The following is a 26,736-nucleotide window of genomic DNA, read 5'->3' as shown; positions in this document are numbered from 1 at the left end:
AACTTTTACCTTCCCACTCTCCCGCCAAATAAATGACACAGCAGTTTAAAAAAAACCCAGAACACAGTAACACTTCTTAATAAATAAGGGTTAACATAGAAAGCTGTAGAAAATTGAAGCCAAGCTACAGCTGACCATAGTAGCTCTTGGAGCATTTTAATCCTCCAACTGTACTCAAATACATCTGGAAACATTGCGGGAAGCAGCAGAAAGGCAGAGCTACCTTTAAGAGGTTACTTTCCAACATAAATTGGAACTCTAAAGTTCAATGAATAGTTAAACCTAAGTTTTGTTTTACAATCACGCATCTGCTGAACAACATGCATTCAGTTTTGTATCACACCACAGGGGACAACACACAAAATATTTTTTTAATAAAAGAACAAAAATTTTATTTCACAGACTCATCTGAGTTGCTATGCAATCAGTAGGAAATGTTTCAGGGAAACTGATGCTTCCTTCTATTAGAGTCAGATACTTATTAAACCTTCCTATAATCACTAGATTTGAATGAGAACTGGGGGCTGAAAGGTGGAAACCCTGCCTATTTCTCATATGAGATCTTGAGTAACTATATCAGGTCTGAAGAACAGCCATCTGAAGCCATTATATGTATTTTTCATTTTCACCTGAAAACATTTTCCACATATGTATGACCTTATCTAAACTAGGAAGGCTAATTTGTCAATGTGGATTTTGGTTTTGGCAGCAAAGGTTTGTTTGAGAAGATGACTAACACAGACAGCTGAACTGGTATGAATAGTAAAGCAGCAGGTGCAGGTCTGCCAATAAAAGATGTCTTTTCTCAGATACAATTTACTATTTTTACCTGAAAAAAAACAAGCCATAATGGAGAAGCGTTGTTTTTTGTTTGTTTTTTTTTTAACAGCACAAATAAACCTTTGGTGCCTCCACACTTAAAAGTAGTACCTCCAGGGCGAGTGAAGAAGCAAACCCATCTCCACAAACCCTCTCTGATTCTACCCCAGCACACCTGCGAAGGCTTCTGGGGCTGAGGGACCGGTGCTACAGACAGTTCTGGCCAACTCCTGGCTGGGCAGGATCCCACCTCAACTAAAGGCACAATTTCACAGCAACTTCAATTTCAAACAGTTTTTGCAGTTGGCAGAAGTATAACCCAGACCAAAGGCAGCAGTAGTGTAGGCCAAGACAACTGTGGTTTCAAGGAGAATATAAGGCACTAATCACATAAGGTGTCCTACTTGAAGTCTGAAATAACCCACCCAAGTCCAGACTGGGGGGTGGGAGAAGTTTAAATGCTGCTTGAAAGAATATGGCAGATGAGGTTTCACAGTTGATTTCAACCAAAACTAGCAGCAAGCTGCTGCCTAGAGGAATGGTCCAGCATTCCCTCTGAAACACATTTCCAAGTGCTTCCCTGCACCATCAACCACAAGCAACCACAGGTGATGCCAAAGCCAACTCTCCAGAGGAATACATGGGTCAAGGAGACAGCAATAAAAGGACGGCCTTCCGTTATTTTAAGCTGATGGCAAAGCTGTGCCCTGTGTTCTGCTTCCAAAGTGGAACAATCACCTGTACTTCCCACAGCTCTTTCTAGCCTTAAACCTGTCCTACGTACCTGTGTGAACCAAGCCTAAAGACTCAGAACAGAGAAAGGCACTACGATGGTGTAAGTTCCAAGTATGACTCTAGGATATGCAGATAAAGCCAGGGGCCTGAAAACAGATTCCAGGCAGTAACTTTAATCACTTTTGACTTCAATCACTTTCAACTTCACAAAACCAAAGCACAAACCTTCAGAAAGTTACAGTGAGTATCAGTAAGAAGCTACTATGAGGGGTCTAATCATTAAAAATACAGCTTGCAAAGCTTTAGAAACAACAGGAGTCCTATAACGCAAAGGCCATCTTTAGGTGTTCTATAGTCCTGTTTATTCTAAGAATATAGCAGTCCTGCTAACAATCGTTTGCTTTTACCTGTTTTTTCAACCTAAATGCAAATGCTGAAATGTGACCCAAATCCATAAAGCATAATTAACATCACAGAAGTTATTTGATAAAGGAATAAAAGCTGACAAGCTACTCTAACAAACATAGAAGTAAACAAACTTGAATCAAGACAGATCAAACATCTTGCCAGCCTTCAGGAGAAGAATTTTTGGAAAAGATGAAATTCCCAAGGTAGGAGATAAATTAGACATTGAATTACAGATCATTTTGTAGCACTTTAAGAACTAACTCATTTCTATAGCTAATTAAAATTACTGGGGACTTGCTATTAATTCAAACAGAACAGTGTAGTAATAGTTTACAGACAAAAATTGTAAAAAAAAGTTAGACACATTCTAAAAAGAAGCCTACTGCAGCAATTTACATCAGTTGAAGATTCCTCCCTTTCCCCACCAAGACAAAAAATACTTCATAGCACACTCATGCACAAGGATCATCATTCAAACCTTTCTCCAAAATATGTCTACACAAATATTACCAACATCTTATACAATTTTTTTCCTCTAACAATTCTTGGCACATCAATGCTTTCCACTGCTGCAACCCCACAATGTTATCAGCGTAAGTAACTTCATTAATACCTATGTTTAAAATTTTATACCAGCCTATCAAGCTAAGAGATTATGAATCACTCAAGCCATTAAAACCCAATTACATCAACTGAAATCTGAGCTTCCCAGCATTATTTCAATTTCTCCTTCTGCTCACTCAGCCCCTGTAGCCCTTCCCACACAACTTTCCCTTCTCTAACCTTGTGAAACTTCTCTTACCAAAGACCCACTAACTGGCCTGCCAATTTTCAAAGCTCTTATTCTTCAATACATTTAACCACCAGTTCCCTGTACTTGTGGTTTTGTCCTCTCCTCTCACCCTCCCAACTTCCTATCCTTTCATGTATCATCTGCTCCTCCCCTGGATCAGATGAGGTCCTGTAACCAGGTCTTTTCTGTGCATACACTTAATTTCTGCACGATCATATCAGTTCAAATATATTTAATTATCATGTATATACTGACACTTGGCTTCACGGTGCATTAATTCAAATTAAAGTGATTAAAATAATCAGATTTAGATTAGCAAATGAGGAAACTTATCTTTTTATGTTCTTAATGGTCATTCTCAAAGGTTTATTTCTGAGAATTCTCAATGAGTGATAACCACTAAATCACACTGATCTGCAATGTAACCTTTTAATTTAGCGTTTGGTATGGTCCCTACTTAGATAATAATGTTGAGTGTATATTTATGCAGATTCTTGACATAAAATTAATAGCCAATACAGGTCACTATTTACTAGCTGGTTAAGGTTTGTATTTATGACACTAAGTTGTGTTTGAATGAAAATCAGGATGAAACCATAAACTAGTATGCTCTGTATTTAGTTATCAGTTAACTAAGAACTAACAAAATATCTTGAACAGATGAGGAAGCTGCTGAACAAAATAAACCTTGCATTTAAAGAGAATTCATTTTTTTAAGCCTCCTCTTTATTTAATAAGTGAAATTGAGTGGACTTGGCTACTATAGACTTCAACATTTCACATTCAGTAGAGTTCATAACGTTCTTTTAACTAAAAAATGTCAGAAAGGAAATTCGTTTTCCCATCTTTTCAGTTTCAACTCATCTCACTCAACTGGGAATAAACTACTCAGGTCATTAGGCGAGTCATATATTTAAAAGAAAATAAATTTCTCTGGATATCTACTGAAGCAGCTACTGTTCTCAAAAATGAGATTTTAACACTTCAAATCCCAATTCTGGATACTTCACCAACCATGTTCTCTAGGCAATGGTTTTATTTCCTCTTGATAGTTATGTTGATGGAAAGGTCTGTCTTAACTTAGGTAACATTAGAATTGGTGCAGCATATTTAGTCCTGCATACATGTTTATTTTTAAGAAAGCATTACAAAAATTACTTCAACCTGAACCACCCCACTTTCTCAACCTCAGTTTGCCTTCTCCAGGGATGTGCTACGACCACCTCAGTGTCAAAAAAGAATTTTAAAGAAATGTAAACATTTGCTCTCTTCCTGGGAAAGCCCTACAGACAGGAGGGGAAAGAGGGGATGTGCGTATGGGGAATTGCATCAGTATAATTAGACAGTTTTATCAAGCTGGTAAATGTCTGTGTAGGCAATCCCTTTGCTCTAAAGGGTATTTCCTAATTAAAAATGTGCACCCCATTTTCCAGAGCCTTCCGACAGAAGAAACATCTCACCACCACCGCCCAATTAGATCAAGTTGGGTGGCTGGCTGTTTTTGTTGTGTGCATGATAATACAAAGACTCTCCAAGTTCCTGCTCAACAAAGGCTTGTGTGAAACAGGCTTTGAACACACAATAACATTCCTCTTGCAAGTTTCAAGCCTGGAGGCTAAAAGCACCAAGTAACTATTCATTCTTCCATCTTGAGACACATTCCTAACCTAGTTCAAAGGCCTGAAAAAACATGCCCTAGCTACATGCCTGCACACCTTCAGAAGGGCTTTTCCCTTGTATCAGAGCTTGCTAGGGAACAAAGTTTCAGACAGAAAAGAATTAAATGTATTTGAGAGTTTTGTTTCATTTTCAAGAACCCTTAAATAGTTTAAAGTATTCAAGACTGTCTTGCATATAAATTGGTCGTCTATATCAATCCATTTTAGAATAAAGTTCCACCATTTGCATGTTTAATCTACAATGTTCATACTCCAATGCTAGCAGGTACCCGTTCTTTAACTTCTACTCCCAAGAAGCAGCCGTGGGAGGAAGGAGTGCGCACAGCCGTTGTATGAGGAAGAGGGATGGTTTGGAGCTGACTGGTTTCCATCGCTGCTCTTCTATTTAGTGTCATCTGCCTCTGTTTTCATCTCAGACTGGTAAAATAGATTTAAATCCCACATAGCTATCTCCCATATGAAGATACCCAAGGAATTCAAGAACGCTCTGCATCATGTTCACCAGATGATGATAAAGTCAACAAAATACAAGATTATTTCCAAAATACTGACACTAGAACAAATATTAACTTTCAATGAGGAAAGTATTTATAGTTTTCAACCTACAGTTTCTTAAACAAACTAAATTCCTCTTTACCCATTCTATTGTGCTGTTGCTTAGAAATCTGAATGCCGTTATATGCAAAAAGAGGAAATATAAACAGTTACAAAATAATACGTCTGCCTAACCCTAGCTGTCATTTACTTGCACGGAACCAGCACAGTGAAACAGTGGGAGTATGCAAATGAGAATAAAGGCGGCTGAGGTGAGACCACCCTTTTCAGTAAAGCAAGCTGTTTAAAACTGCCCAAACATCTTGCAGGAGCACACCCTAGATGTGCCAGCCAGCCTGCTTTTTGAGATTCCTGAACAACATACAGTAAGTAGACAGCAAGTTTCCTTTGTTTGTAATGGTTTTCAGTACACCTAAGCTTTAGAAATGCCAGGGTTTCCTTACCTGTATTTTATTTATGCACATGATCAAGCAAGTAACTTCAGTACTCTTGCACTTCCCTTTGTTTTTCAAAGGGCAAAAAGTATTTATTATTCTGCAGTTTAGTTGCCACTAGTTAAAAAAAATAATATTAAAAATCAACCGTGTTCTGCAATACAGAACACAAAAAGTGGACCAAGTGCTGAAAACACCATAACACAGCAAAGCATGAAGGGATGGTATACTGTGCCTGTGCTTTGCAAGTAAAGAAGTCAAAAAGAGAAATAGGGTAAATGTAGCAGGTTAGAAAGGGACCATTTTCTCATTTTAAACAGAAGAGGTTCTACCTGTCCAAAATCTACTTTTGTCCTCCTAAGGATTTCAATTAGTTGCTTTAACTTCCACCAGAAGAAAAAGGTTCAGTCTGAATTTACCGTCACTGCAAAAAGGTGAGTATTGCTCATTTTTCCCTTTATGCAGATCTTTGTTCCCACCAAAACAAGCAAAACATCAGCTTACTGACATCTATGAGTCATTTCAAAACCTCTGGGCAAGTCAAGCTGTTCTACCTCTTTCAAGAACTGTGTAGCTGGGCTACCTGCCCTTGGCCACTTCCATGAAATACAAGTGTACTACAAAAGGAAAATCCTCATGGATATATTTCAAAGTAGAAAAAAAAAATAAATCAGAACATTGTCTTAGCCTCAACTGACTGAACAACTTGTTAGTCTATTTCCTCATTATTCCATAACATTCCGCTCCATAAATGCAACTTTCCACTATTTTGAAGTAACAAGTAATTCAGAATTTGTGGTCAGAGGAACCAGTAATTATGACAGCACAAGCTTTTTTGAGGAAATGAAAATTAATCCCGTCTTTCAGAGACTGTTCAGCCAATGTCTCCATCATTTACCTACAGTGCCTCAAGAGTCAGAAAAGGAACAGAAGCCATCATTTCAGCAGAAGTGCCCACACTTTATTTCTCTGGTATTACCATTAGAGAATGAGTAAATGAAAAAGCATGTTGTACCACGCCAGGGAAAGCAGCAGCCTTTGCCAGCCCTATGACATGGCCGGCACAGCGAAGGACATTCTGGTGCACCTGTATCTTCTCCAGGAAAGCGAATACTTGCCCGCCTGCCCCCAGTTTCTAGGATCAGTATGAAGGCTCTTGCACACCACGGGCATCAGTGCTGGCACTGACTCCTGAACACTTTGTTGACCACTTGCACAGGAATCATCAAACTAAACCAGGAAGTTACTGGAAGACCATAGACTCCTTGTTCTAGTAATTTTCAAGGTATTTCAGCAAAGTGACTAAACATTACACTTGGGCACCAGCACTCCCCTGGTGTGCAGTGCATGCAAGAGGCCTTCCAAGCTCCGAGTTTGCCTCTGGAGCTGAGGTCTTCCTTGTCGCTTGCTCCCTGTTCACTACAGGTTAAATCTTCCTTTTCTAACACAGCAATCTTCTCTTCAAAACAAAGGTCAGCTATGCTGAAAATGGTTACCAGCCAGTGTTTTAATCTAAAAGACCCCCTCACTGATACGCGTCAGCTGTTGCTCTAGATGTTTTTTTGCATCTCTCACACCCAGCGCAGGGCATGGGAAGCTCCAGTCAGAACTGCAGCAAGCAAGCCACAGCTCCAGCCACGGCATTTTGAGCTCCCCACCTCCTTTCCACTCCTCTGTTGTCACTTAAAAACTGATAAAACAGTGAGACCCCAACTGAGATATGCCGTAAGAGGAGCAACAAACTCCATCTTCCACCCGCATCTGCATTCCTGAGGCTCCTTCACTCTCTCAACCAAGACACATCGTCCTCACAGCTCTTCTGGGCACCGCGTTTAAACATGGATGTTACTAGTGAAGTACAGACACCCACTGTCTCATGAGGAGGACGAAAGGGGTTTGGGGGTTTTCTGTAGGGGTTTTTTTGTTTGTTTGTTTTCCTTTTTTTTAGTCTATAATTTAGTGAAGGAAGGGCAGAAGGAACCCATACAATCACTGGCTCAGTCTCCTCAACTCCACATTTGAGTTTTTTACTCCTTCAGGGAACTGTGCCATCAAAGCAGAGCTCCCATGCACAGACTAGTTACATATTTTATTGACTGGCAAAGCCAGCATACAGAGTTCCTGCCCCGTAGTTATTTCTTAACAAATATTTGTGCGCCACACTGAAAGCCAGACCATTTGGACAAGAACAAAGGCTGATAGATAATTCACATTTTTTCTATTCACACACACTCTATATTTCAAAGGAAGTACGTTCAATGCTTAGGTGCCGTAGTGGGTTACAAATATCCAACCTACACAGACTCAGGGCAGGGAGAAACACAGTCAATTAAAGCAGTAGATGTTCCCAGGCTACTACCTTCCTGCATTTTGTACCACATATCATCAGGCAGTTCAAATGTGCAAGTACACTTCAACAGCTCTACTCACTGTAAAGTGTACAATGTAATTCCATTCTTCCTGAAGCGTATCTTATCTGAAAATTTAACAGGTCATTTCTTCCACATCCCCAGCTTCCAAAAAACCCGGAATTTTACAACAGTTGACAAAATGTACACAGGCAAATCTGTGGTACACCATGGGAACAGTATGTTTCACCTTACGGCTCAGGTGGCTGGCACCACATCTTGTAACTAGACTCCCGAATTATTACAAACAGTTGAACACACACAAACTTTCACTGTCTCACCTACCTGATCAAAAACTACTCTGAAGAAAATACACTTTGCAATTACACAAGGTTAAATCTCTAATAATAGTCTTCAGAGAACATGACCTAGATATGTCAAACATGATCAGAGAGATACGTATCAAGACATCTTTTAGTTAGTTAAGAGTGCCAGGCTTATTTAAATCTCCTTTATCTGTTCACACCTAGGCTTTTGTTATATTACCCATCATTTCCGTAAGCGGAGAGTAAAGCTGTTAAACTTCAGAATCTTTTATTTTCTTAAGTTACTGACATCTCTCCTTTACTACACTTATCTCATGTATTCAAAATAATCATCACTGTGATGATAATTTATCAAAAACCCAGAGTGATGTAAAAATACAATAATGCTATTCGCTTTTATGAACAGATACTCAACACAGATGACCAAAAGGAGCCTTTTAGCATTCTCACAAATTGGGAATTCAGACGTATTTGTTAATATTAATATGTTTGTGTTGCACCTCTTACCACAGATTGAAAAACACAAGATCTGCTGTATCAAGCCAAAATAATTTTGCCATTTGAAATTTTCTTTTACAAGAATTCTTTAAACAATGTTAAGGGAACCTATACTTACTAATCCATAAAACAAATTATGAAACTAATGAACCTCAGTTTTAATCAAATTGATAACTGTCCAAGTAGTAGAATGTAACGAAGAAAACACTGCAGGTAAAAAAACCTGTGTGAATACAGCTCTCCTTTCATTATATGTTTTTTATAAAACCAAGGTTTTTTAAAGTTAAAATTCACTCACTCTTATTTATCTTGTACGTAATTCCGATTCCTAGCTGTGGTTTACAGTTGTGGTCGTGACTGGGATGCTACAAGACAAAGAATTCAGGAAAGAAGAGCCAGAAGCAAATTGTACTTACCTTACAAGGCACATCATCCTCTTAAGGTCAGCAGAATACCCAAGTAATAATAATAAAAAAAATAAATAAATCTACCCACAAGCAAGGAACACAAGTGCTTTCTAAACTGAGTGTCTATCCCAGTAATAAAGACCAAAAGAAAAATTCAGAAGGAAAAACACCTTCAGAAAACTGCACTACCAAGCAAAACGACCGCTGTGTATATCTCAAGGCTCTCTGCATGTCTCTATACTCATCCTCAAACTTTCACATACCACCATCCCAATTCCCTTCAGATCAACAACACCTTGCAATTCTCTCCACCCATGTCATCACACTACAGTTTCTCTGTGTCCCCTAAGTAATTTCTCTCTCTCATTTCCATTCCGTCCCCATACCAGTTTCTACAACTGCTCCCTAGCCTGCACCTCTAAGTCGCCATTATCTTGTGTCAGCATCCTATAGCCTCTCTTCTAGCCACAGCATGGTTCCCGTGAACAGCATTTCCCTGCTTTTTCCTCTGATATCTTAAGAGTAAGGTATTTCCTAACTGTCACTCAATTGCAATAATTAGTTTTCAATGAAACCTGGCACAGAGGTTAAATCTAGTGTCAAATTAGATTTGGAGAAGAGTATCTATCTTCCGTATCACTGGACACCAAAACACATTTTTTTAAAGCTTATGTTCACTAGTGACTTTACACAATGACTTGTACTTTCAGAGCTTCAATAAACTGGAAAAAAACACTCCACTTTCTTCACAAACAAGCTATTACACAGTTACTGCAACTCGCTCAAAAGAATATTGAAGTACATTTTACTTTCAGTACTTGCACTCCTGTATTTATAAAATCATGAAAACTGTATAGTCCTAATGAGTATCCAAATTTCAGCTACTATAAAGCACTCCTGAAACAATGTAACACACTGAAGATACTGGTCAAGTAACATTCCCCTCCACAGTTGCCTTCTGCATTTTATTTAAGACTTCTAATTCTCCATTTATGAGTGTTACCTAAGGAAACATAGGATCTCTCCACAGCTGCTAGCTGAAAATGACCATCATCCTTGCCTTGCAATGTCCTGTTTCATTCTCAAATTTAAACCACATTCAGAAACCAGTTTAAACATTGACTAAACATGAAACCTGTGTGCTAAAGAAGTCCAGATAGTACTTAATAATAGACTGAATTGGTTTATAAATCATATAATCATATATGATATAATCATTTTTAAGCCAGGAGAACAGAAGAGAAGTCCCAAGAAACTTGTCATTAAAATCAAGGTTGGGGTGGGGAAATAATCAATATTACAATTTAATGTACCTAGATTAAAGGAACTAATCTACTGTCTAAATTACAAAAAAATCCAACAAACCCTCAAAAAACTAAAAACATTAATTATAAGCCTGTGGTTGTTAAACAGGAGAACTGCAAATACACAAGTATGCAGAGACACAGGCTCAATTTTGGCAAATAATTAGGTATGGGGAAAAACTGGTGTGTGCACTATTTTGTCTACAGTAATACCCATAAAGCATGGAAAACTTTCATAACTTACTGGTATTTACCTTGGTGCTGACCCAAAACTACAGAAACTTCTGTTCTTTCAGTTCTGGAAACAACCTCCCCCAAAAAAGCTTAATTTAATTGTACACGTCTCGTTATGCCATTTGCTGTGTTTCTGTTCCACCCTGAGTTTTTGAGGAAACAAAACCAGCTACTGAAAACTACTGAAGAAATAAAATGAAAAAGCAATGCCCTCCCCCCCCCCGCCCCAAATCCATGTATATTATGTAAGAATTACATGTGTAATTTTCTGTGTGCATTTTCATGAGACCCAAACATTTAGCTCTTCCCCTTAGTAGTGCTTTGCTTTAACTGGTACCAGACAAAAGGCGTAACAACCGTATAGATGAATACAGATGTACTGTATTCCGTTTTCTTACATCACCAAAAAACCCCAAACCACCCATGCACTGGGTAAAACAGGCATCATTAAAGCTGCGAGTGAGCCAAGTTACCACTTGCTCGCAGGACACATACTCTATTCAGTGTTATTAGCACTCACTTTGACGAGTTCTCAGACTCATCAACAAAATGGAAATGAGGGAAGCGAGTAATGGCTTTGCTTTGAAGCTCTGGAGATCAAAGCCACATACCTGGATTCACGCTACTATCCTACTACAGCCTTTCCTGTTTCTCCAGAACCAATGTCTAATGGTTTCCTTTTTGGAATATTTCTTTTACTACATACAGAACACAGCGGTTCATGTTCAACCCCCCTGCTCATTCTAGGAGCCTTCTCTTGGCACAGCAACCCCAAAAGCAGGACACATAGCTTATGCACAACATCTGCTTATCTGTTGTACTGGGTTTGCACAGCAAAGTTTTGGTAGCTGGGGGCTACAGCGGTGGCTTCTGTGAGAAGTTGCCCCCATGTCCAGAGAGCCAACGCCAGCTGGCACTAAGACAGACCCACCGCTGGCCAAGGACAAGCCCACCAGCGACAGCCGGTAGCATTTCTGGGGTAATGTATTTAAGACAGAGGAAAAATAAACCTGCGCAAGAGCAACTGCCACCACAGAGAGGAGTGAGTATGTGGGAGAAAGGACCGCAGACCCCGAGGTCAGTGCAGAAGGAGGCAGGAGGTGCTGCAGGCACTGGAGCAGAGATTCCCCTGCAACCCTTGGTGAAGCCCACGGTGAGGCAGGCTGTGCCCTCAGCCCATGGGGGTTAATGGTGGAGCAGATCCACACCTACAGCCCAGGAAGGGTCCCACGCTGGAGCAGGGGGATGCCCAAAGGAGGCTGTGACCCCATGAGAAACCCAAGCTGGAGCAGGCTCCTGGCAGGACCTGTGGCCCTGTGGAGAGAGGAGACCCAGCTGGAGCAGAGCTGCTGGCAGGACCTGTGACCCCGTGGGAGACCCATGCTGGAGCAGCCTGTTCCTGAAGGACGGCACCCTGTGGGAGGGACCCACGCTGGGGCAGTTCATGAAGAACTGCAGCCTGTGGGAAGGACTCACATTGGAGAAGTTCATGGAGGACTGTCTCCCGTGGGAGGGACCCCCTGCTAGAGCTGGGCAAGAGAGTGTGAGGAGTCGTCCCACTGAGGGAGAAGGAGCGGCAGAAACAACGTGTGGTGAACTGACTGCAATCCCCACTCCCCACGCTGCTGTAAGGAGTGGGGGGTAGAGAAAATCGGGAGTGAAGTTAAGGCCAGGAAGAAGGGACGGGTGGCGGGAAGGTATTTTAAGATTTAGTTTTTATTTCTCGTTATTCTACTCTGATTTGATTAGTAATAAATAAGTAGTTTTGTCAAGGCAAGTCTGTTTTGCCCATGGAGGGTAACTGGTGAGTGATCTCTCCCTGTCCTCATCTCAACCCAGGAGCCTTTCTGCCTTTCGTTGTATTTTTTCTCTCTCTTGTCCAGCTGAGTGATAGAGCAGCTTCGGTGGGCACCTGGCATCCTGCCAGGGTCAACCCACCACATCTGTGTGTGCCAAACTCTAAGCAGGATGAAAAAGCCTTACAGCAACACTGCTCTGTCCCCTCCCTAGCTCTCACCTCGCTTTCACCATGTCATAGGCTGGTCTTTCCCGGTACGGTTTGGCCACTGCAGCAATGTGGCCTTCCAGCCACAGCAGAAAAATCCACTCATCCGAGGAACCAAGCACCGAAGAGTTGCCAGCTCGGCCAGGCACACACAACAGCACCCCATTCTCTGAAGCAGAGGTAAGTAAGCATTTGGGCAGGGGAGCACGCAGGACTGCGCTGAAACTGCCACATTTTTAACAGGATGAGAGAAGAGCTGAAGAGGCCAGGACAGGGCCAGCTGGTAGCAAACAGCCAAGAATGTATGACAGGGAAGGCAATGGGACTGGAGAGCATAGAGGAATGCTGTGGGTGCGAGAGAAATGGTTTTTAATTAAATCTGGAAAACAACATGGTTATTTCAGCCAGTATCTTTAACATTAGGAGAAATAAGTACACTTGAAAGAAGTTAAAAATATTTCAGAATGTAATGCCTGAGCAACTTGGGAGGTGGTTGCTGGGGAGGACAGAGGAGCAGGGAAGAGGAGTTAGCTAGTTTGCAGCAAAGCAGCAGCAATCATTTTACACATTAGGAGATGAACGGCCAACATCTGGGTCCTTGTCTTGTAGTCTGGAACACAAGAAAATTCTGGAATGGGAGTTACCCAGATTGGCCTTCGGGGTGAAGTGGAAGGCTTCTCTATGGAGAAGATGAGAAAAAAACCCAACCAAAAATATCAAGAGTGCACATACATTCCTTTGCAACTTCTGAGATTAAAAGTGTAAGTTAGTAACCCCCAAAAAAGAGATGGAGACCAAAGAAAAGATACTTAATGGAGCGTTCCCCATCTCATTGTGATACCTGCAGCTTCACCTCTCCCTTCCCAGGCCGTTCTCTCCTCTCCACCATACCTGCAAACATAACCAAGTAGCTTTTCCTTCCTTTCATATTGCTCAGACAGCAACAGAAAAAAACCAACTGCAGCCTCCCTGCCCTCAGCCACAGCCTGAACAGCCTCACCTGCCAGGAGGAGCTCAAGGGAACGCTGGCCAAAGCAGCACAGCTCACTTGGCTGCTTCTTGGACAGGGCACGCAAAGCTTTGGGGAACTGGAGCGCCTTCTTCACCCATGGGAGTTTTCAGGAGAACGGTTTAGCTGAAGGTGCTCAACAACTTTTTCAGGCATGTGCAAACACACTGTTTGCAGGCCTGTAAATCAACTCACCTCCAGGCAGATTTTCTCAAGAACGGCATAAGGCACAACCTACACAGGCCAATTTCCCTGCCAAACAAACCTAAGTTCCACCTCCAAAGCAAAAAAAGGTACAAGGATGTATCAAAAAACAGCTGTAAGAATGGTTTAACACAGATAAAACATTGGGGTTTTTCCTGTAACACACTCAACAACGGATGAGCTAGTTGGGCAGAATTTTGCAAGGAAAGTTTCAGCTGACAGCGAGAAATCTAGCCTGGGAAATATGAGTTCAAGGGGTTAATGTCTGAGAAAGCTACAAGCAACTAACAGAGCTTTATAGTGGGAAGGGAAAGGGAATGTCCATGGCTACAAACTGCCCACATAATTATAGCCTGACTTCCCCTGCCTCCCAGAAGAAGCTGTGCTTGCTCAGTCCAATCCTAATTTCGAGAAATAAGAACCGACTTCAAACAGCAATTGCTTTATTAGACACTACCTTTCACAACACTGCCCTGAAACACATCTGCGTGTTAATTTTCAGCATATTCTTGTATTAGGTCTTCCGCGTCCTGATCCTCCACTGAACAGCATAATCATAGCAGGTACCTGCCTACCACCATGATGGGAGAACACTGCCACAGCTTTTATGTTAAAGATGATACACAGGATCAATTAAATAAGTTGTCTATAGCAAAAGTAAGTAGTGCATTTGAAGAAAACTGCGTAAGCAAACAATTATGACACTGCTCCCCCCCAGATCTGCATTCTCATACTCTTGCACATGTTTATTATTTATCCACATGCTGACAGAGGGTTTTCTCTCACACTTGCTCCCCCAATCTTAGCACACAACAGGGGGCAGGCAGGGGGAAAGTGATGCTCCTAGCAATGCGACTTAACAGCACAACATGCTGCCTCCTCTGCCATAAAAACCCTCCTGAAGAGCTTGTAACACCAACACTGCCCTAGACAGATACAGATCCCCAGGGTAATGAGAGGTACCTCGAAGACAGTCTAGACACACTTTTGCAAGCACATCCCAGAACACAGAACGGCTGTGGTGGTGTAAGTCTGCTCACAGACAAGGCAGTGTGACAGCCAGTACACGCTCCTGTCAGATATCCACAAAAATAATCATTTCCTACCAGTTACCATTTGAACCAGGCCAGCAATATCTGTGCTGATGTCGAACCTTACCTCAAACTTTGAAATTAACCTGGTATTCACAGGTCACATAAGACTAACACCTAATACTGCCTTCCTCTAACAGGCAACAGCAGCAAGTGCTAAGTAGCAACTGCAAAGAGACCGTTTCACTTTTTTTCAGGTTGTAAGGATGGAAAGTATAAAACAACACATTATCCCAGGTATTGTACTAAGACCAGCCCTCAGCATTCCCTTGAGCAGAGTGGACCAGCAATATGCATAAAAAGTTTATTACACTTAGGACATAAACAGTGCTATGAAATTCATCCCCTGATGTTGTTGCACATATCCATCACAACTATTTAAACTACCACGATGGCTGCTGCTCAAGTACGTAGAAAACTGCTAAAATCAAGGGTCATAACAAGATTAACTGGGTAGCCATCTACCAGGGCTTGTCTGCAGCCAAATCATCTTCACCTTTAATGAAAGGACTTGCACAGGTGCACTGTACTTCATGAGCTCTCAACAAAGTATTTTGGTTATGTGCCGCATGAAGTTCCCATGCAGCAGAAACATCACACTGCTTGTAACAATACTCCTGCTCACCTTACACGCCTGTAATCAATGTGCAGCAGCCTGGCAGAAGTTTTTCCCAGATTAAAAATGAAAAGTTTTGAGGAAAAACAGGACACATCGGTCAATGCCAAAGCCACAGTTCACACCACCGGTTTCTCATGCAGGATACAGGCACGCCGAAACAAGTGACACATGAGATGCTCTGAAGTCTCTTTTCTGATTCAAAGCACCTTCCAAACAAAACTGAATTTACACCCATCGCAGCCCGGTGAGGCAGATGCCGTTAACTCTGTTTTGCCCGTGGCAAAGCAAGAGCTGGCACGGTTGCCTGCCTCACCCTTGGCCACATGAGCCACAACCTCGGATTTCAACGGCAGTTTCCCGTTTCCAGCCCTACGCTATAGCTCACTTTTCCCCCCTACACACACCTAATCCCGACAATCAGAGACATGCGGCGAGGCGGAAGCACAGGACCGAACCCCCGCGCGAAGGGGTCACCCCAAGCACCCGCGGCGGGGACACCCGCGGGGACGTGCGCTGCCGGGGCCCTGCCTGCCCACGGAACCACCCCGCAGACACCGGGGCCAGCAGGCGCTACGGGCCCAGCCCGGGGCGTCACGTCGGCCGGCGGCTGGGGCCGCGGCCTGCCCGGAGGCGCCGGCGGGGGTCCGAGGGGACAAACCGCGAGGGGCGGCCTCGGCCCGACGGCCCCTCGGCTCACACCCCCCCCCACACACACACCCCCGGCTCACCTTCCCCGGCGGGCGCCCGGCTCCTACATCTCCTCCCGCTTCTGGAAGCTGATGCTGGCGTACGCGCTTAGGTCGTCGCTGGAGTGGCCGCTCCCGCGAGGCTGGCCCGGGGGCTTCGGCGGCGGCGGCTGCTTCCCGCCCGGCAGAGCGGCGCCCTCGGCGGCGGGGTGCAGGTGGTGGCGGCGGCGGTGGCTGAAGTCCTTCACCAAGTCCAGGTCGATGTAGTTGAGCCCGTTCTCCAGGGCGGGCGCGGGGCCCGGCTCCCGGCGGGCAGCGGGGGCGCCGGCCGCCTCCTCCGCGGCGGGCCGCAGCCAGACGTTCTCGAAGGAGGCCGAGCTGTGGCGCTTCACCTCCTCGGCGCCCCCCGCGCCGCCGCAGGGGAAGGGCGCCCCGAGCCCCCCGCCGCCGCCCGCCGCCGCCCCGCGGGCAGCGCTCGGCGTGGACGAGAAGGTCTCGGAGCTGTGCCGCCGGCGGCCGCCCTGCGGGTCGGCGCGGATCACCTTGGCGCTCTGGTTGCGGCCGGGGCTCAGGCTGACGCGGGTGAAGGCGCTGCCCGCGCCGGGGCCCCCGAGCAGGGAGGAGGAGCGCGGCGGCGCCGCCGACAGCTCGGCCGGCGGCCGCGGCAGCTCCGGGGAGGCCGCCGCCACCGCCGCCGCCGGCGGGGGCTTCTCGGCGGCGGAGCGGCCCGCCCGCACGTCGGCGTAGCTGAGCAGGCGGGCGGGCGAGCAGGGGGAAGGGCTGTCGGCGCAGTCCGGGCAGGAGCCCCCGGCGGCGGCGCCCCCCAGCTGCATCGTCACGTAGTCCCGGCCGCCGGGGGCCGCGCCTCGGCCGGGCCGGGCCGCGCTGGCCGCCCGCGCCGCGCCGAAGCCGGCCGGGCAGGGGCCCCGCGGCGGCCCCAGCTCCATGTTCATGTACTCCTCGGCGGCCTCGTCGCCCGGCGGCGGCGGCAACCCCAGCCCCAGGGCGGCCGCGGGGAAGGCCGGCTTCTCGCCGGCGATGAACTCGATGTTGACGTACTCGCCGGGACTCTTGGGCTCCGGCGGCAGGAGGAGCGGCGGCTGCTCCCGGGCCCGCGGCAGGGTGCTGGCCTTGGGGCCGCCCAGCGACAGCCGCGTGGGTCGCGCCAGGCGGCCCTTGGTCTGCACCGCCGTGTCCACCTTGCGCGGGGGCTGCGCCTGCGGGGGGCCGCCCTCCGCGCCGCCGCCGCCGCCCAGGCTGTCGCTGCTGGTGGAGGACGACGAGTCCTCGGCGGCGTAGAGGAGGCGGCCGGAGCCGAGCGCGATGCGGGGCTGGGGGCTGCCCTCCTCGCCCGCCGCCGCCGGCCCGCCGCCGCCCCGCCGGTGCATGTGCTTGAAGGAGCGCGGCAGCGAGAAGTAGGAGTAGATGGGTTTGTGGTGGGCGGCGGCGGCGGCCTCCTCCACACCCGGCTGCCCCGCGCCCCCGAAGTAGCAGTCCGGCGGGGTGCTGGTGGTGGAGCCGCTGGCTGGGGACATGTTGATGTAGTCGCTGCCGCCGCAGGGGAGCTTCCCTTCATTGCTCTCCACCGAGAGTTTCGGGTGGTGGCCGGCACCGTTCGTCCAGATCTTGCCATAGCCCGCCGAGCCACCATCAGGGGAGTAGCTGCCGCTGGGAGACATCATCATGTAGCCGTTGGAGTCCACCGTGGCTGGAGGGTGGCGGCCCCCCCTGCCGGGGTTGATGATCTGCTGGGGGGCCGACACGCTCTTGGGACTCATGGGCATGTAGTCGCCGCCCTTGGGGGCCCCCCCACCGCTGGGCACGGGGGCTACGCCAGGCGACATGGGCATGTAGCCATCATCTGTGTGCGGGGCGGAGTTGGTCCGATGATGGCCGCCCTCCAGGTGGTGCATCTCCAGGCACTCCTCTGGGTAGGAGTGAGTGGGCACGAAGGCCGAGTGCCGGTAGGAGGGCAGCCGGCTGCTGCCACAGGGGTACGAAGGCAGCATCTCCGTGTACTCCTCGATGGAGGCCACCGAAGACTGCGAGGGTGTCTTCTGGTGGGAGATGGTGGGCGAAGTGCCTGCTGAGTGAGTCCGCTTCCTGAACGCCTTCTCCAAGTCGGCAACCTCCTCGCTACCGCCTCGAGGACAGCACGGTGTACCAGGGTAGCGGGACTGCTGCTGCGGGTGGCAGCTGCGTGGGACGAAGTGGCCATTGGGGGCTGCCAGGCTGCAGCAAGAGGAGGTGGCCTTTCCCCCCATGCAGATATAGTTGAGCTCCTCATCGCCCCGAGCTGGTGGGGTGTGCCCCAACGAATCCGGAGTGACGCTGCGAAAAGAGCTGCGGAAGTCACACGGGCTGGAACCATACTCGTCAGAAGAAATAAATCCACCATCGCTAGGGGAGCCTGAAACCGAAGCACTAGACCTTCGTGGAAACAGGCAATCCGAGGTGGAGCCGTGGCCGCTAGTGCTGCTGGATGAGAGGCTGACTGGACTGGTGGCCGAAGGAGAGCAGCGTGAGGAAGGCATCGGGATGGACCGGCTGTGGTTGAGCGGAGGATGGAGCCTGGAGTTGCCGCGGTGCCTATGCGAGTGGGTCCGGTTGGCACTGGGACTAACTGGGCTACCATCCACAGAAGCAGGCCTTGACATCGTGCCTTCCCCGTCGCTCGATGCTCGAACCCGGAAAGAGCTGGGTTTGCCACCTGTACCTCCACCCCCACCACCAGCAGGAGAGGTGGCCGTGACGCTCTCGGTCCTGGACCGGCGACTCAGCCCCACCTGGCTGGGCGGAGGGTTGTTGACATGGTGCCTGCTGCGAAGGGGCACAGAGATGGGGTTGGAACAGTTCGACGAGGACTGGCTCTTGCTGCGGGGCCGGAATTCCTCGCTCATGGCTCGCATAGCCTCTAGGATGGTTTCATGCATGTTCTGTGCCACCACCGAGTCGTCCACCTGCATCCAGAACTCACCAGGCCCAGTGACGGCTGAGCGCCCCACCTCGATGAAGAAGAAGTTCTCAGAGTGACCACAGCGGCGGATATTGAGCAGCTGCAGCACCACAGCAGCCGCATCCGAATTCAGCTTCACAAAGCTGATGGTCTTGTTAGTCAGGCACAGGCGGTAGATGCCAATCAGGTTCTTTGTCTGGCCTAGGCCCTTAGGCTTCAGAATTACTTGCCAAACTTCCTTAAAAGCTGGGCCAGGGGCTACCTCACCATAGCTGTCCTCACCTGCCTCCCCCAGCCCCACGCTGCTGCCTCCGAAGGTGACGTCACTGTGGTGGTGGTGGTGATGGTGGTGGAGGTGGTGGTGGCCCTTGGCCCTGTTGTGCAATTGCAGCAGCGCTTGGTACCAGCTCTCCTGTTCAGGCTCGCTGTCAGCTGCAATGGCAAAGTGCTCGTCCTTAGTGTAGAGGGCCACCAGGTGCTTGTTCTTGGAGTCAGCCCGTTTGTTGATGTTGAAGCAGCTTTCTAGTGGGATGGAGCGCTTGGGGGCCCCTGACTTGTGCCTCCATTTCTTCTCATTCTCGTAATACTCCAGCCGGGCGGGTCCAGACTCACTGGCTGCCCTCAGCACAAAAAAGCGTTTATGCATGCTCTTGGGTTTGCGCAAGTAACCCACCTTTCTGACATCTGAGAAGAAGCCCTCGTTATTATCTGTGGGGCTAGCCATGATGAGAGGCGGTGGAGCTGTTACTGCAGCTAGCAGTCCGCAAGACCCCAAAACAGCCAAGCCAGCCGGGAAAGACAACCACCTAAAATAAAATTCATGCAACAACAATTAAAAAACAATCAAACAGAAAAAGCAAACTAGCTCAGGATCCTCTTTTGAGAACGGGACAGGGGAGGGCCAGAAGCAGGGTGAGAGCAGCTGTTCAGTGGCAGAGGCAGCTTCCAGCACCAAATCAGAGTTTGCGTCGCTGTTTATGCCCAAATCGCCCTTAGATGGGGAAGCGCGTCCTTAAAAAGTCCAGTCCCGATCAGTCCAGGCGAAAGTCTCGTCCCGAGAGCAGCCGCCGGGAAACAGAAACGCATCTTCCCTCGGGGGGCTCGGGCTCCGCGGGGCCGGCCGGGGGCCGGGGGTCCCCTTCCTCCGCTCCGCACCCCTTCCCCGTCTCAAGTTTGCCTCCGCGAGTAGCGATTTCTACTGCAGATTAAATATCCTCTTGGGGGCGGAGATTGTTTTGCAAAGTCCGGGGTTTGCACCCAAAAATACGCGCTGCTTCCCCCACCAACACCACCTCTCCCCCCTCCCCCCCAAAAAAGGGGGAAAAAAAAAAAAAAGAAAAAAAAAGAGCCGTCCGCAACACAACCCCCCCCTTCCCCAAATATCAGCGCCGAGGCGGCTGCTGCTGCTGCTCCCGCTCGTGCGTGCGGAGGAGGCTGGCGACCCCATTCAGTCCCATCTCGTTAGGCAGAGAAAGTGCCGTCTCCACACACGGCGCAGCCCGGCAGCGGCGGGAGGGGAGGCAGCCCGAGTGCCGAAGGAACATCCTCTCTTCCTCCTCCTCTTCATTCCAGTCGGCAGCGCCTCAGCGGCCGGCGGCGCGGCCCCCTCCCGTGCCCCAGGCCGGCGGGGGAGCGGGCACGGCCGCGGCGACTCCCTCTCCGCCGGCTTCTTCACGGAGTTTCCCGGCGCCCCGCACCAAAACAGGCGGCGGGGGCCGCGCTCGCCAGTCCAGCCCCCTCCGCCCGCCGCCGCCGCGGCTCAGGCTCACTCCAAGGAGAACAACACGTGACGGCGCCAGTGCGTGGACCATCCCCGGAGCCGCCGCCGCCAGGCTCCCGGCCAGCCCAGCGCCGCGGCCCCGCGGCCCGCCCCGGCGCTCCCCGCCCTCCCTCCCTGCCCTCATTCAGCGCGGCCGCGGGGGCCGCCACCGCCGGGCCCGGCCCCGCGCCGCGCCACCCCGCACCGCCCGCCGGGGGCCGCGCCCCCATTGGTGCCGCCGCCTGTCCGTCACGGCGGCGGCGGCGCCCGGCCAGGCTGAGGCGCGGCGCGTAGTAAGGAGGCGTAGACGCCATTCAGCGGCGTGTTATTTATAACCGCCGCCGGCAGCCGCTGCAGTGTGGCGGCTGTGGCCGCGGTGGGCCCGGCCGGGCGGAGGGCAGCCTCCCGCCCGCAGCCCTCGGCGCTGGCCCCGCACGGCGGAGCAGGTCCGGCCGCGGCACCGCCGCCCCTCAGGGTTGCGGCGGCGGGGCGGCTCCCGGGGCGGGCGGCGGCAGGCCGCCGGGCGGGCGCGTTTCCCCCGCGTGTGTGTGTCTCCCTCCCCGGGCTCGCTCCGCTCCCCGGGACCCGCTTCCGGCTGATACGTGGCCCGCACGGGCGCGTACCCCGCGCTGCCGGTGCGGCCGGTCCCGCGGGAGGGGCCGGAGCGGAGCGGGAGGCCGGCCGCTGCGGGGCGCCGGGGGGAGGGGGTGTGGGGAAGCCCAGCAGAGGCAGCCCCGGGCGGGCTGGGGCGGCCGGCTGCGGTCCCTGCAATCGGTACGTGCTACAATAAACCCAACATCCAACGGGAGCCGCCGCATTCGGGCCCGAAACGCGCCGCACGCGAAACTCGTACCTCCGGCAGGGAACCGGCGGCGCCAGCCGAGCGGGAACGTACATTGCTCAATGGCGCCACCTCCAGGGCGGCCCGGCGCGGGCCCCGTGCATCCGCCTGCGGCAGGGCCGGCCGGCTTGTAGGTTTGCCTCTGGTTGGATTGGGGGTTTTTTGTGTGTGTATGGTTTATTTGGTTTGGGGGGGGTTGGTTTGGTTTTTCCCCCGCCTCCGAGCGCCATGCCTCCCGGTAGGTGACTCCGGGGGTCCCGTGCAGCGCAGCCTGCGCCCCAGCCGGCCCGAGGGCAGGCACCACAGCACTGCTTGCACTCCCGCTTCGGGCTAAAACATGACACAAAAGGGTACTTCTGTCTGGTTTTATGAAGGCCCAAACATAGAACAAATAAGTTGGAGGGTTTTTTCTAAAGCATCTGCGTTACAAAGGTGGTTGTCAGAGAGCTCGTGTTGGTACAGTTGAGGTGAGAAGTCTGCTGGTCAAAAGGTGAAAAATGCCCCAGAAACAGTTGCAGGAGAACGTGGAGAACCCAGAAAAGACAACACACAGTATGGCAAGGCATCCTCTCCTCTTATCCTCTAGACTGCACCATAAAACACAGCCTTGTTTCCAAGTGGTCACCAAACACAGGATGGCAATTTGTAACCTAGGAGTTAGTTAAGTCTAACAGGCAAGACACTAAAAATAAGAAGACAGTTAAGTCCACACTACAATAACCTATACTGATATCTTATTCTTTCCTCTACTTCACACTGTGGTTCATCATGTCAAAAGCAAGTATTTGCATTGAAAATAAATCCATTATACATACCTTGAGATAAAAGCTTGCCACAAACCAAACATACTTCCATCTTCAACAAGTAAAATGACAGGAAATTGCTCATCCAACCCATGGAGCCATGGGCCAGCATCACAGCCTCAAGGCATATTAAGATCAGCTATGGTGGGTGTCATTAAGGCCAAGGTATGTTTTGTGAGCAGACAGCACCATCACCATACACACAAGTTGCACTGTGCATGCTAAAAAGGCAGCAGGTGGCAAGAGGAGAGCTCCTAAACCTCCTCTCCCTGTCCCTCCACAAGCATGGGAATGAATGTTTGTGAACTGATGATGTGTAGCACATTTTTAATTAAAATTTTTGCACTTACTAGGTAATGTTATTAATATTAAATAACTACCTGTATTTGCTCTGCCCTGTTCTTTCCCTTGGCAAGTGGCACACTGACATCCACATGCAAGTGGAATGATGTGTCGATGGGAGAATAATAACACACCTGATTTGCACTGTGTTGCACAAAGGAACATGGATTTGAGTGTAATAGCAGGAAACAGTCCTAGAACCAGAGAATATCTCAAGTTTGAAGAAATTCATAAGGATCATCAAGTCCAACTCCTTGCTTCTCACAGGACTACCTAAAACTAAACCATATGATTAAGAGCATTGTCCAGACACTCCCTGAACTCCAACAGGCTTGGTGTCACGACCACTTCCTTGGGAAGAACCTTTTCCTAATGTCCAGTCTGAACGTCCCCCAACACAGCTTCATTCCAATTATACCATGTTCTGTCCAGAGTATGTGGGCAGAGAGCGTATTTAAGTGTGCTGCATTCATCTTGGGAACATGTGTTTTAAAAAACAACCGCTTTTGCAGATACAATGAGATTTGGTTGTTCTTGTTTTCAAGGGGATTCAGTAAATGTCCCAGAAGCATTTTCAAACTCCATGTACAGATCCATGTCCTTCGCCCAGCAGAAATAACAGGCAATAACTAATACTTTCAGCATAATTTGAAAACTCTATTTTTTCAATACAGTTTGCATCATTTTCTTGCTTGTTCAGTTCCAAAGATCTGAAGTACTGCACTTCTGCACACCGCGCACCAAAGAGAAGAATGTACCCTTGCTTTTTCCATTTAAATAACTCCCCCTGCTTTGACAGTGAGCTATTGAGAATTTAGGCTGTGCAATTAATTGCAAAGGGGTTCACATACTACAACATCCTGGCAGAAAACCAAGACAAGACATTTCATTCCCTGTACAAATACCCATGGCTATCATACTACATTGGTTTCTCTCTAGACAAGATACTCAGTTTCAATAAACATGAACAGAGTGGAGGTTGCTGTTTTAGTACCTGTGTCCAAACCCCAAATTCCATACAATCGAGTTTCTGCAGTACCCTTCATGTTCCCCATGTTCAGATCACACACCTCAGAACATACTGGAACAAACCATTCTTCTGGAGACAATATAAGTATTTCATGTGGAGAAGTGAAAGGAGTATAATAGAACAGATACAAGGATCAAAGTTCCCATTTTTTAAATCTGCTTTAGTAAGTGGTTGAAGATTAATTTAGCATAGGATAATTCCACAAGGCATAAAGTGCTTGAAACAACTAGTTCCTATCATGTCACTACTGAACCTGGCAGAGCAAATAGGCGAGCACCATGAGATAATCAAAACTTGTGTTTTGGTAATGCTGCAATGATGGAATAGCATCTCAGGAAGGCCACTGCGAGCATCCACAATTAATTAAAGATGTAGTGCTGCTCTAAATTACAACGAAGACTAGTTTCTCTCGAAGCCACCTTTACCTTTCACATACAGACCCTCAGCTAGCTGCAAAGAAGTGGGTTTGGGTAAGTTGTATTTCTAGCTCCTTGTGGGGGTTTGATTTGGTTGGGGTGCTTTTTTTGTGTTTTTATTTTTTTTCACATTTGAATGAAATTAGGAGTTAAAACTAAATATGCACCCTTAATACAGTACAAAAAACCTGCCACTTTTCATTTTTTTCAGGTGACTGTCATATGCTGTTGATCTTTGCCTCTGCTGTTACTTGCTTTTATTACTCTTTTTTTTTCCCCCCAACCTTTCTCTCTCTGACACATCTCTATGCACTTTGCTCACTTTTCCGTGTACCTGCCGGTTCTGTTAAAAGGGTGTTAGTCCTGTTATTACTTTCTTCTAGACTTTTAGGGCCCACTGAAAATCTCTCTCACAAGGACACAAACCAAAAGAAACATTCCCCAGTGGTGGTTACATCACTGTGAGCCTGTAAGAAAAGCAGCATGACTCCTGTTCATCAGCTTTGTCAATTCACCTTCCAGACCCAACTGACTGACAAGTCTCTTACTCTAACCCCCACTCCCAGCTGCTCCAAAAACACTTGATCTCATCTCCTACATCCAACTCTTCAGTTAAAACAGTTGTAAAAAACCCTCCAGTTCTGGGCAGAATCTCGTGAAAAAATAACAAGTCAGGAAATCAACATTTTCTGAACATTATTTTCTTCAACTTCTTTCAAATTTAAATCAAGTTGCCCCGGAGCAGAAAGAATGAGTTTGCCAGGGAAGGGGAGCGTGGTGCCAAGGGGCAAGCGAGGCAGGTGGGCAGCGACCTCCCCAGTAGCAGCCCACTCCTGCTGTACCCAAACAAGGTGAGCAGGGCAAGCCACTGACAGAAACCAGAATCACAAGAATACCTGAGGTTGGGAGGGACCTCTGGAGATTGTCTAGCTTGCCCCCTGCTCCCTTTTAAGCAGGGTAAAGAACAGCAAGTTGCTCAGGTCCTCGTCCAGTCAGGTTTTTAACACCTCCACAGATGGAGATTCTCACACCCTCCCTCAGCAGACTGCTCATGTTTGGCCACCCTGCCAGCCAGAAAGGTTTTCCTTACAATTAAACCTGAATTCCCTGTATTTCAATTTGTGCCCGCTGCCTTTTGTCCTGACACTGGGCACCAAAGAGAAGAGCCCAGCTCTCTGTCCCTCCCATCACATCAGCACAGTTATGTTCTGGCCCTCGTTCCAAGGTTGATTTGATTGCATATTTTATTTGCTTAAGCTCATTTGTAGTATTTACTTTTCTACATTCAACAGTAAGGATGAAACTTGCGTAACTCCTCCTTCAAAAACAGTGCGGCTGACTAAACTAGTTAAATCATTACTTAAGTAAACAACTTGTTTAATTTCTCTGTTAAAGGAATGGTAGTAATATCATGATTACAGTGGAAATAAATGCAAAACAATAGATCTTGCATCCCCGACTCCTGTCATCTCTCTGAGGCAAATCAAGAACACAGACGGAATGACTAATTAGAATCTTCAAATGTATTACATTACGAACAGTAAATGTATCTGATTGTTAGCAGCTGTATTCCACTGTATCACAGTAACGAGAACTAGAAAAGCCTAAGTCATCATTTCCATACCCCACTTCTTAGCATTGTTTCTATAGTATATTCCCCAGTTCACACAGTTTTACTTGTATCAGAATTTAGACAAAGCACATGCATTAATTATATGAAATATCTAAGTTATGTTCTAGTGATCAATTAAGCAGCTTTCATATTGAAAAAAGCACACCACTAATTCATACAGATGATTTTTTTTTCTACCTCCCTATGTACCTTCATATGTCTCTGTTTAAAGAAGCCAGAAAAGATGAAACACCATTCCTATGCTTTCCGTTGGGGAATATGGATATCCCACTGAAGTATCACTAAACCAACAGGAAGCTAAGCAATACTTTTGGGTAATTCCCAGACTACACTGATCAACCTTCAGCTCTGCATCTATTATCTTCAGATTTCCATCTTGTAATATGTTCAGAAAAGGTTTCAATACTTTACAGGCTTTTTGTGTGTGTGTGTGTTTTAATTTTGTCTCCGTCACCACAGACAAAATTGCCTGGAGCATAGATTTCAAAAGGAAAGTTACAGAATCTTTTATCCAATTTATAATATTTTTTGTCTGTTCATGGCTTAAAGCAATGATCTCAAGCAGTTTTTGACTGAGGAAGGGAGTTTTGTAAGTCCATAGGGTTTGGGTTTGTTTTTTACCACTGTGGCAAAGTCCACAGAGGTATGAAAATAAAAGCCAAATAGAAGGTTTTGCCCACGGTTACTTGGTGATTGCAGCAAGTCTTGGTCTTGCTCAGAGTCAGCTTTATTTCATCTTTTAGGTGTCACAGTGTTCAACCATGAATGATAGGTAAAGCAGAAGGTAATGTGTGTGTTACTG

At 47.8% G+C, this 26,736-nt stretch overlaps 1 protein-coding gene across 1 annotated transcript in view; it reads right to left on the bottom strand.

Annotated features, from left to right (window-relative positions):
* IRS1 (insulin receptor substrate 1) overlaps positions 1–20,388 on the bottom strand; it is a 54,227-nt gene extending 33,839 nt beyond the window's left edge. The window contains exon 1 of the mRNA XM_056358788.1: positions 16,197–20,388. Coding sequence (XP_056214763.1) covers positions 16,220–19,834 — 3,615 coding nt within the window. The 5' untranslated portion in view covers positions 19,835–20,388 and the 3' untranslated portion in view covers positions 16,197–16,219. The remainder of the gene's footprint in view (positions 1–16,196) is intronic.
* Positions 20,389–26,736: the final 6,348 nt, after the last annotated feature.

This window comes from Falco biarmicus, chromosome 13 (assembly GCF_023638135.1).
Source record: "Falco biarmicus isolate bFalBia1 chromosome 13, bFalBia1.pri, whole genome shotgun sequence".
Taxonomy (NCBI): Eukaryota; Metazoa; Chordata; class Aves; order Falconiformes; family Falconidae; genus Falco; species Falco biarmicus.
This window is presented reverse-complemented; position numbering and strand designations above follow the sequence as displayed.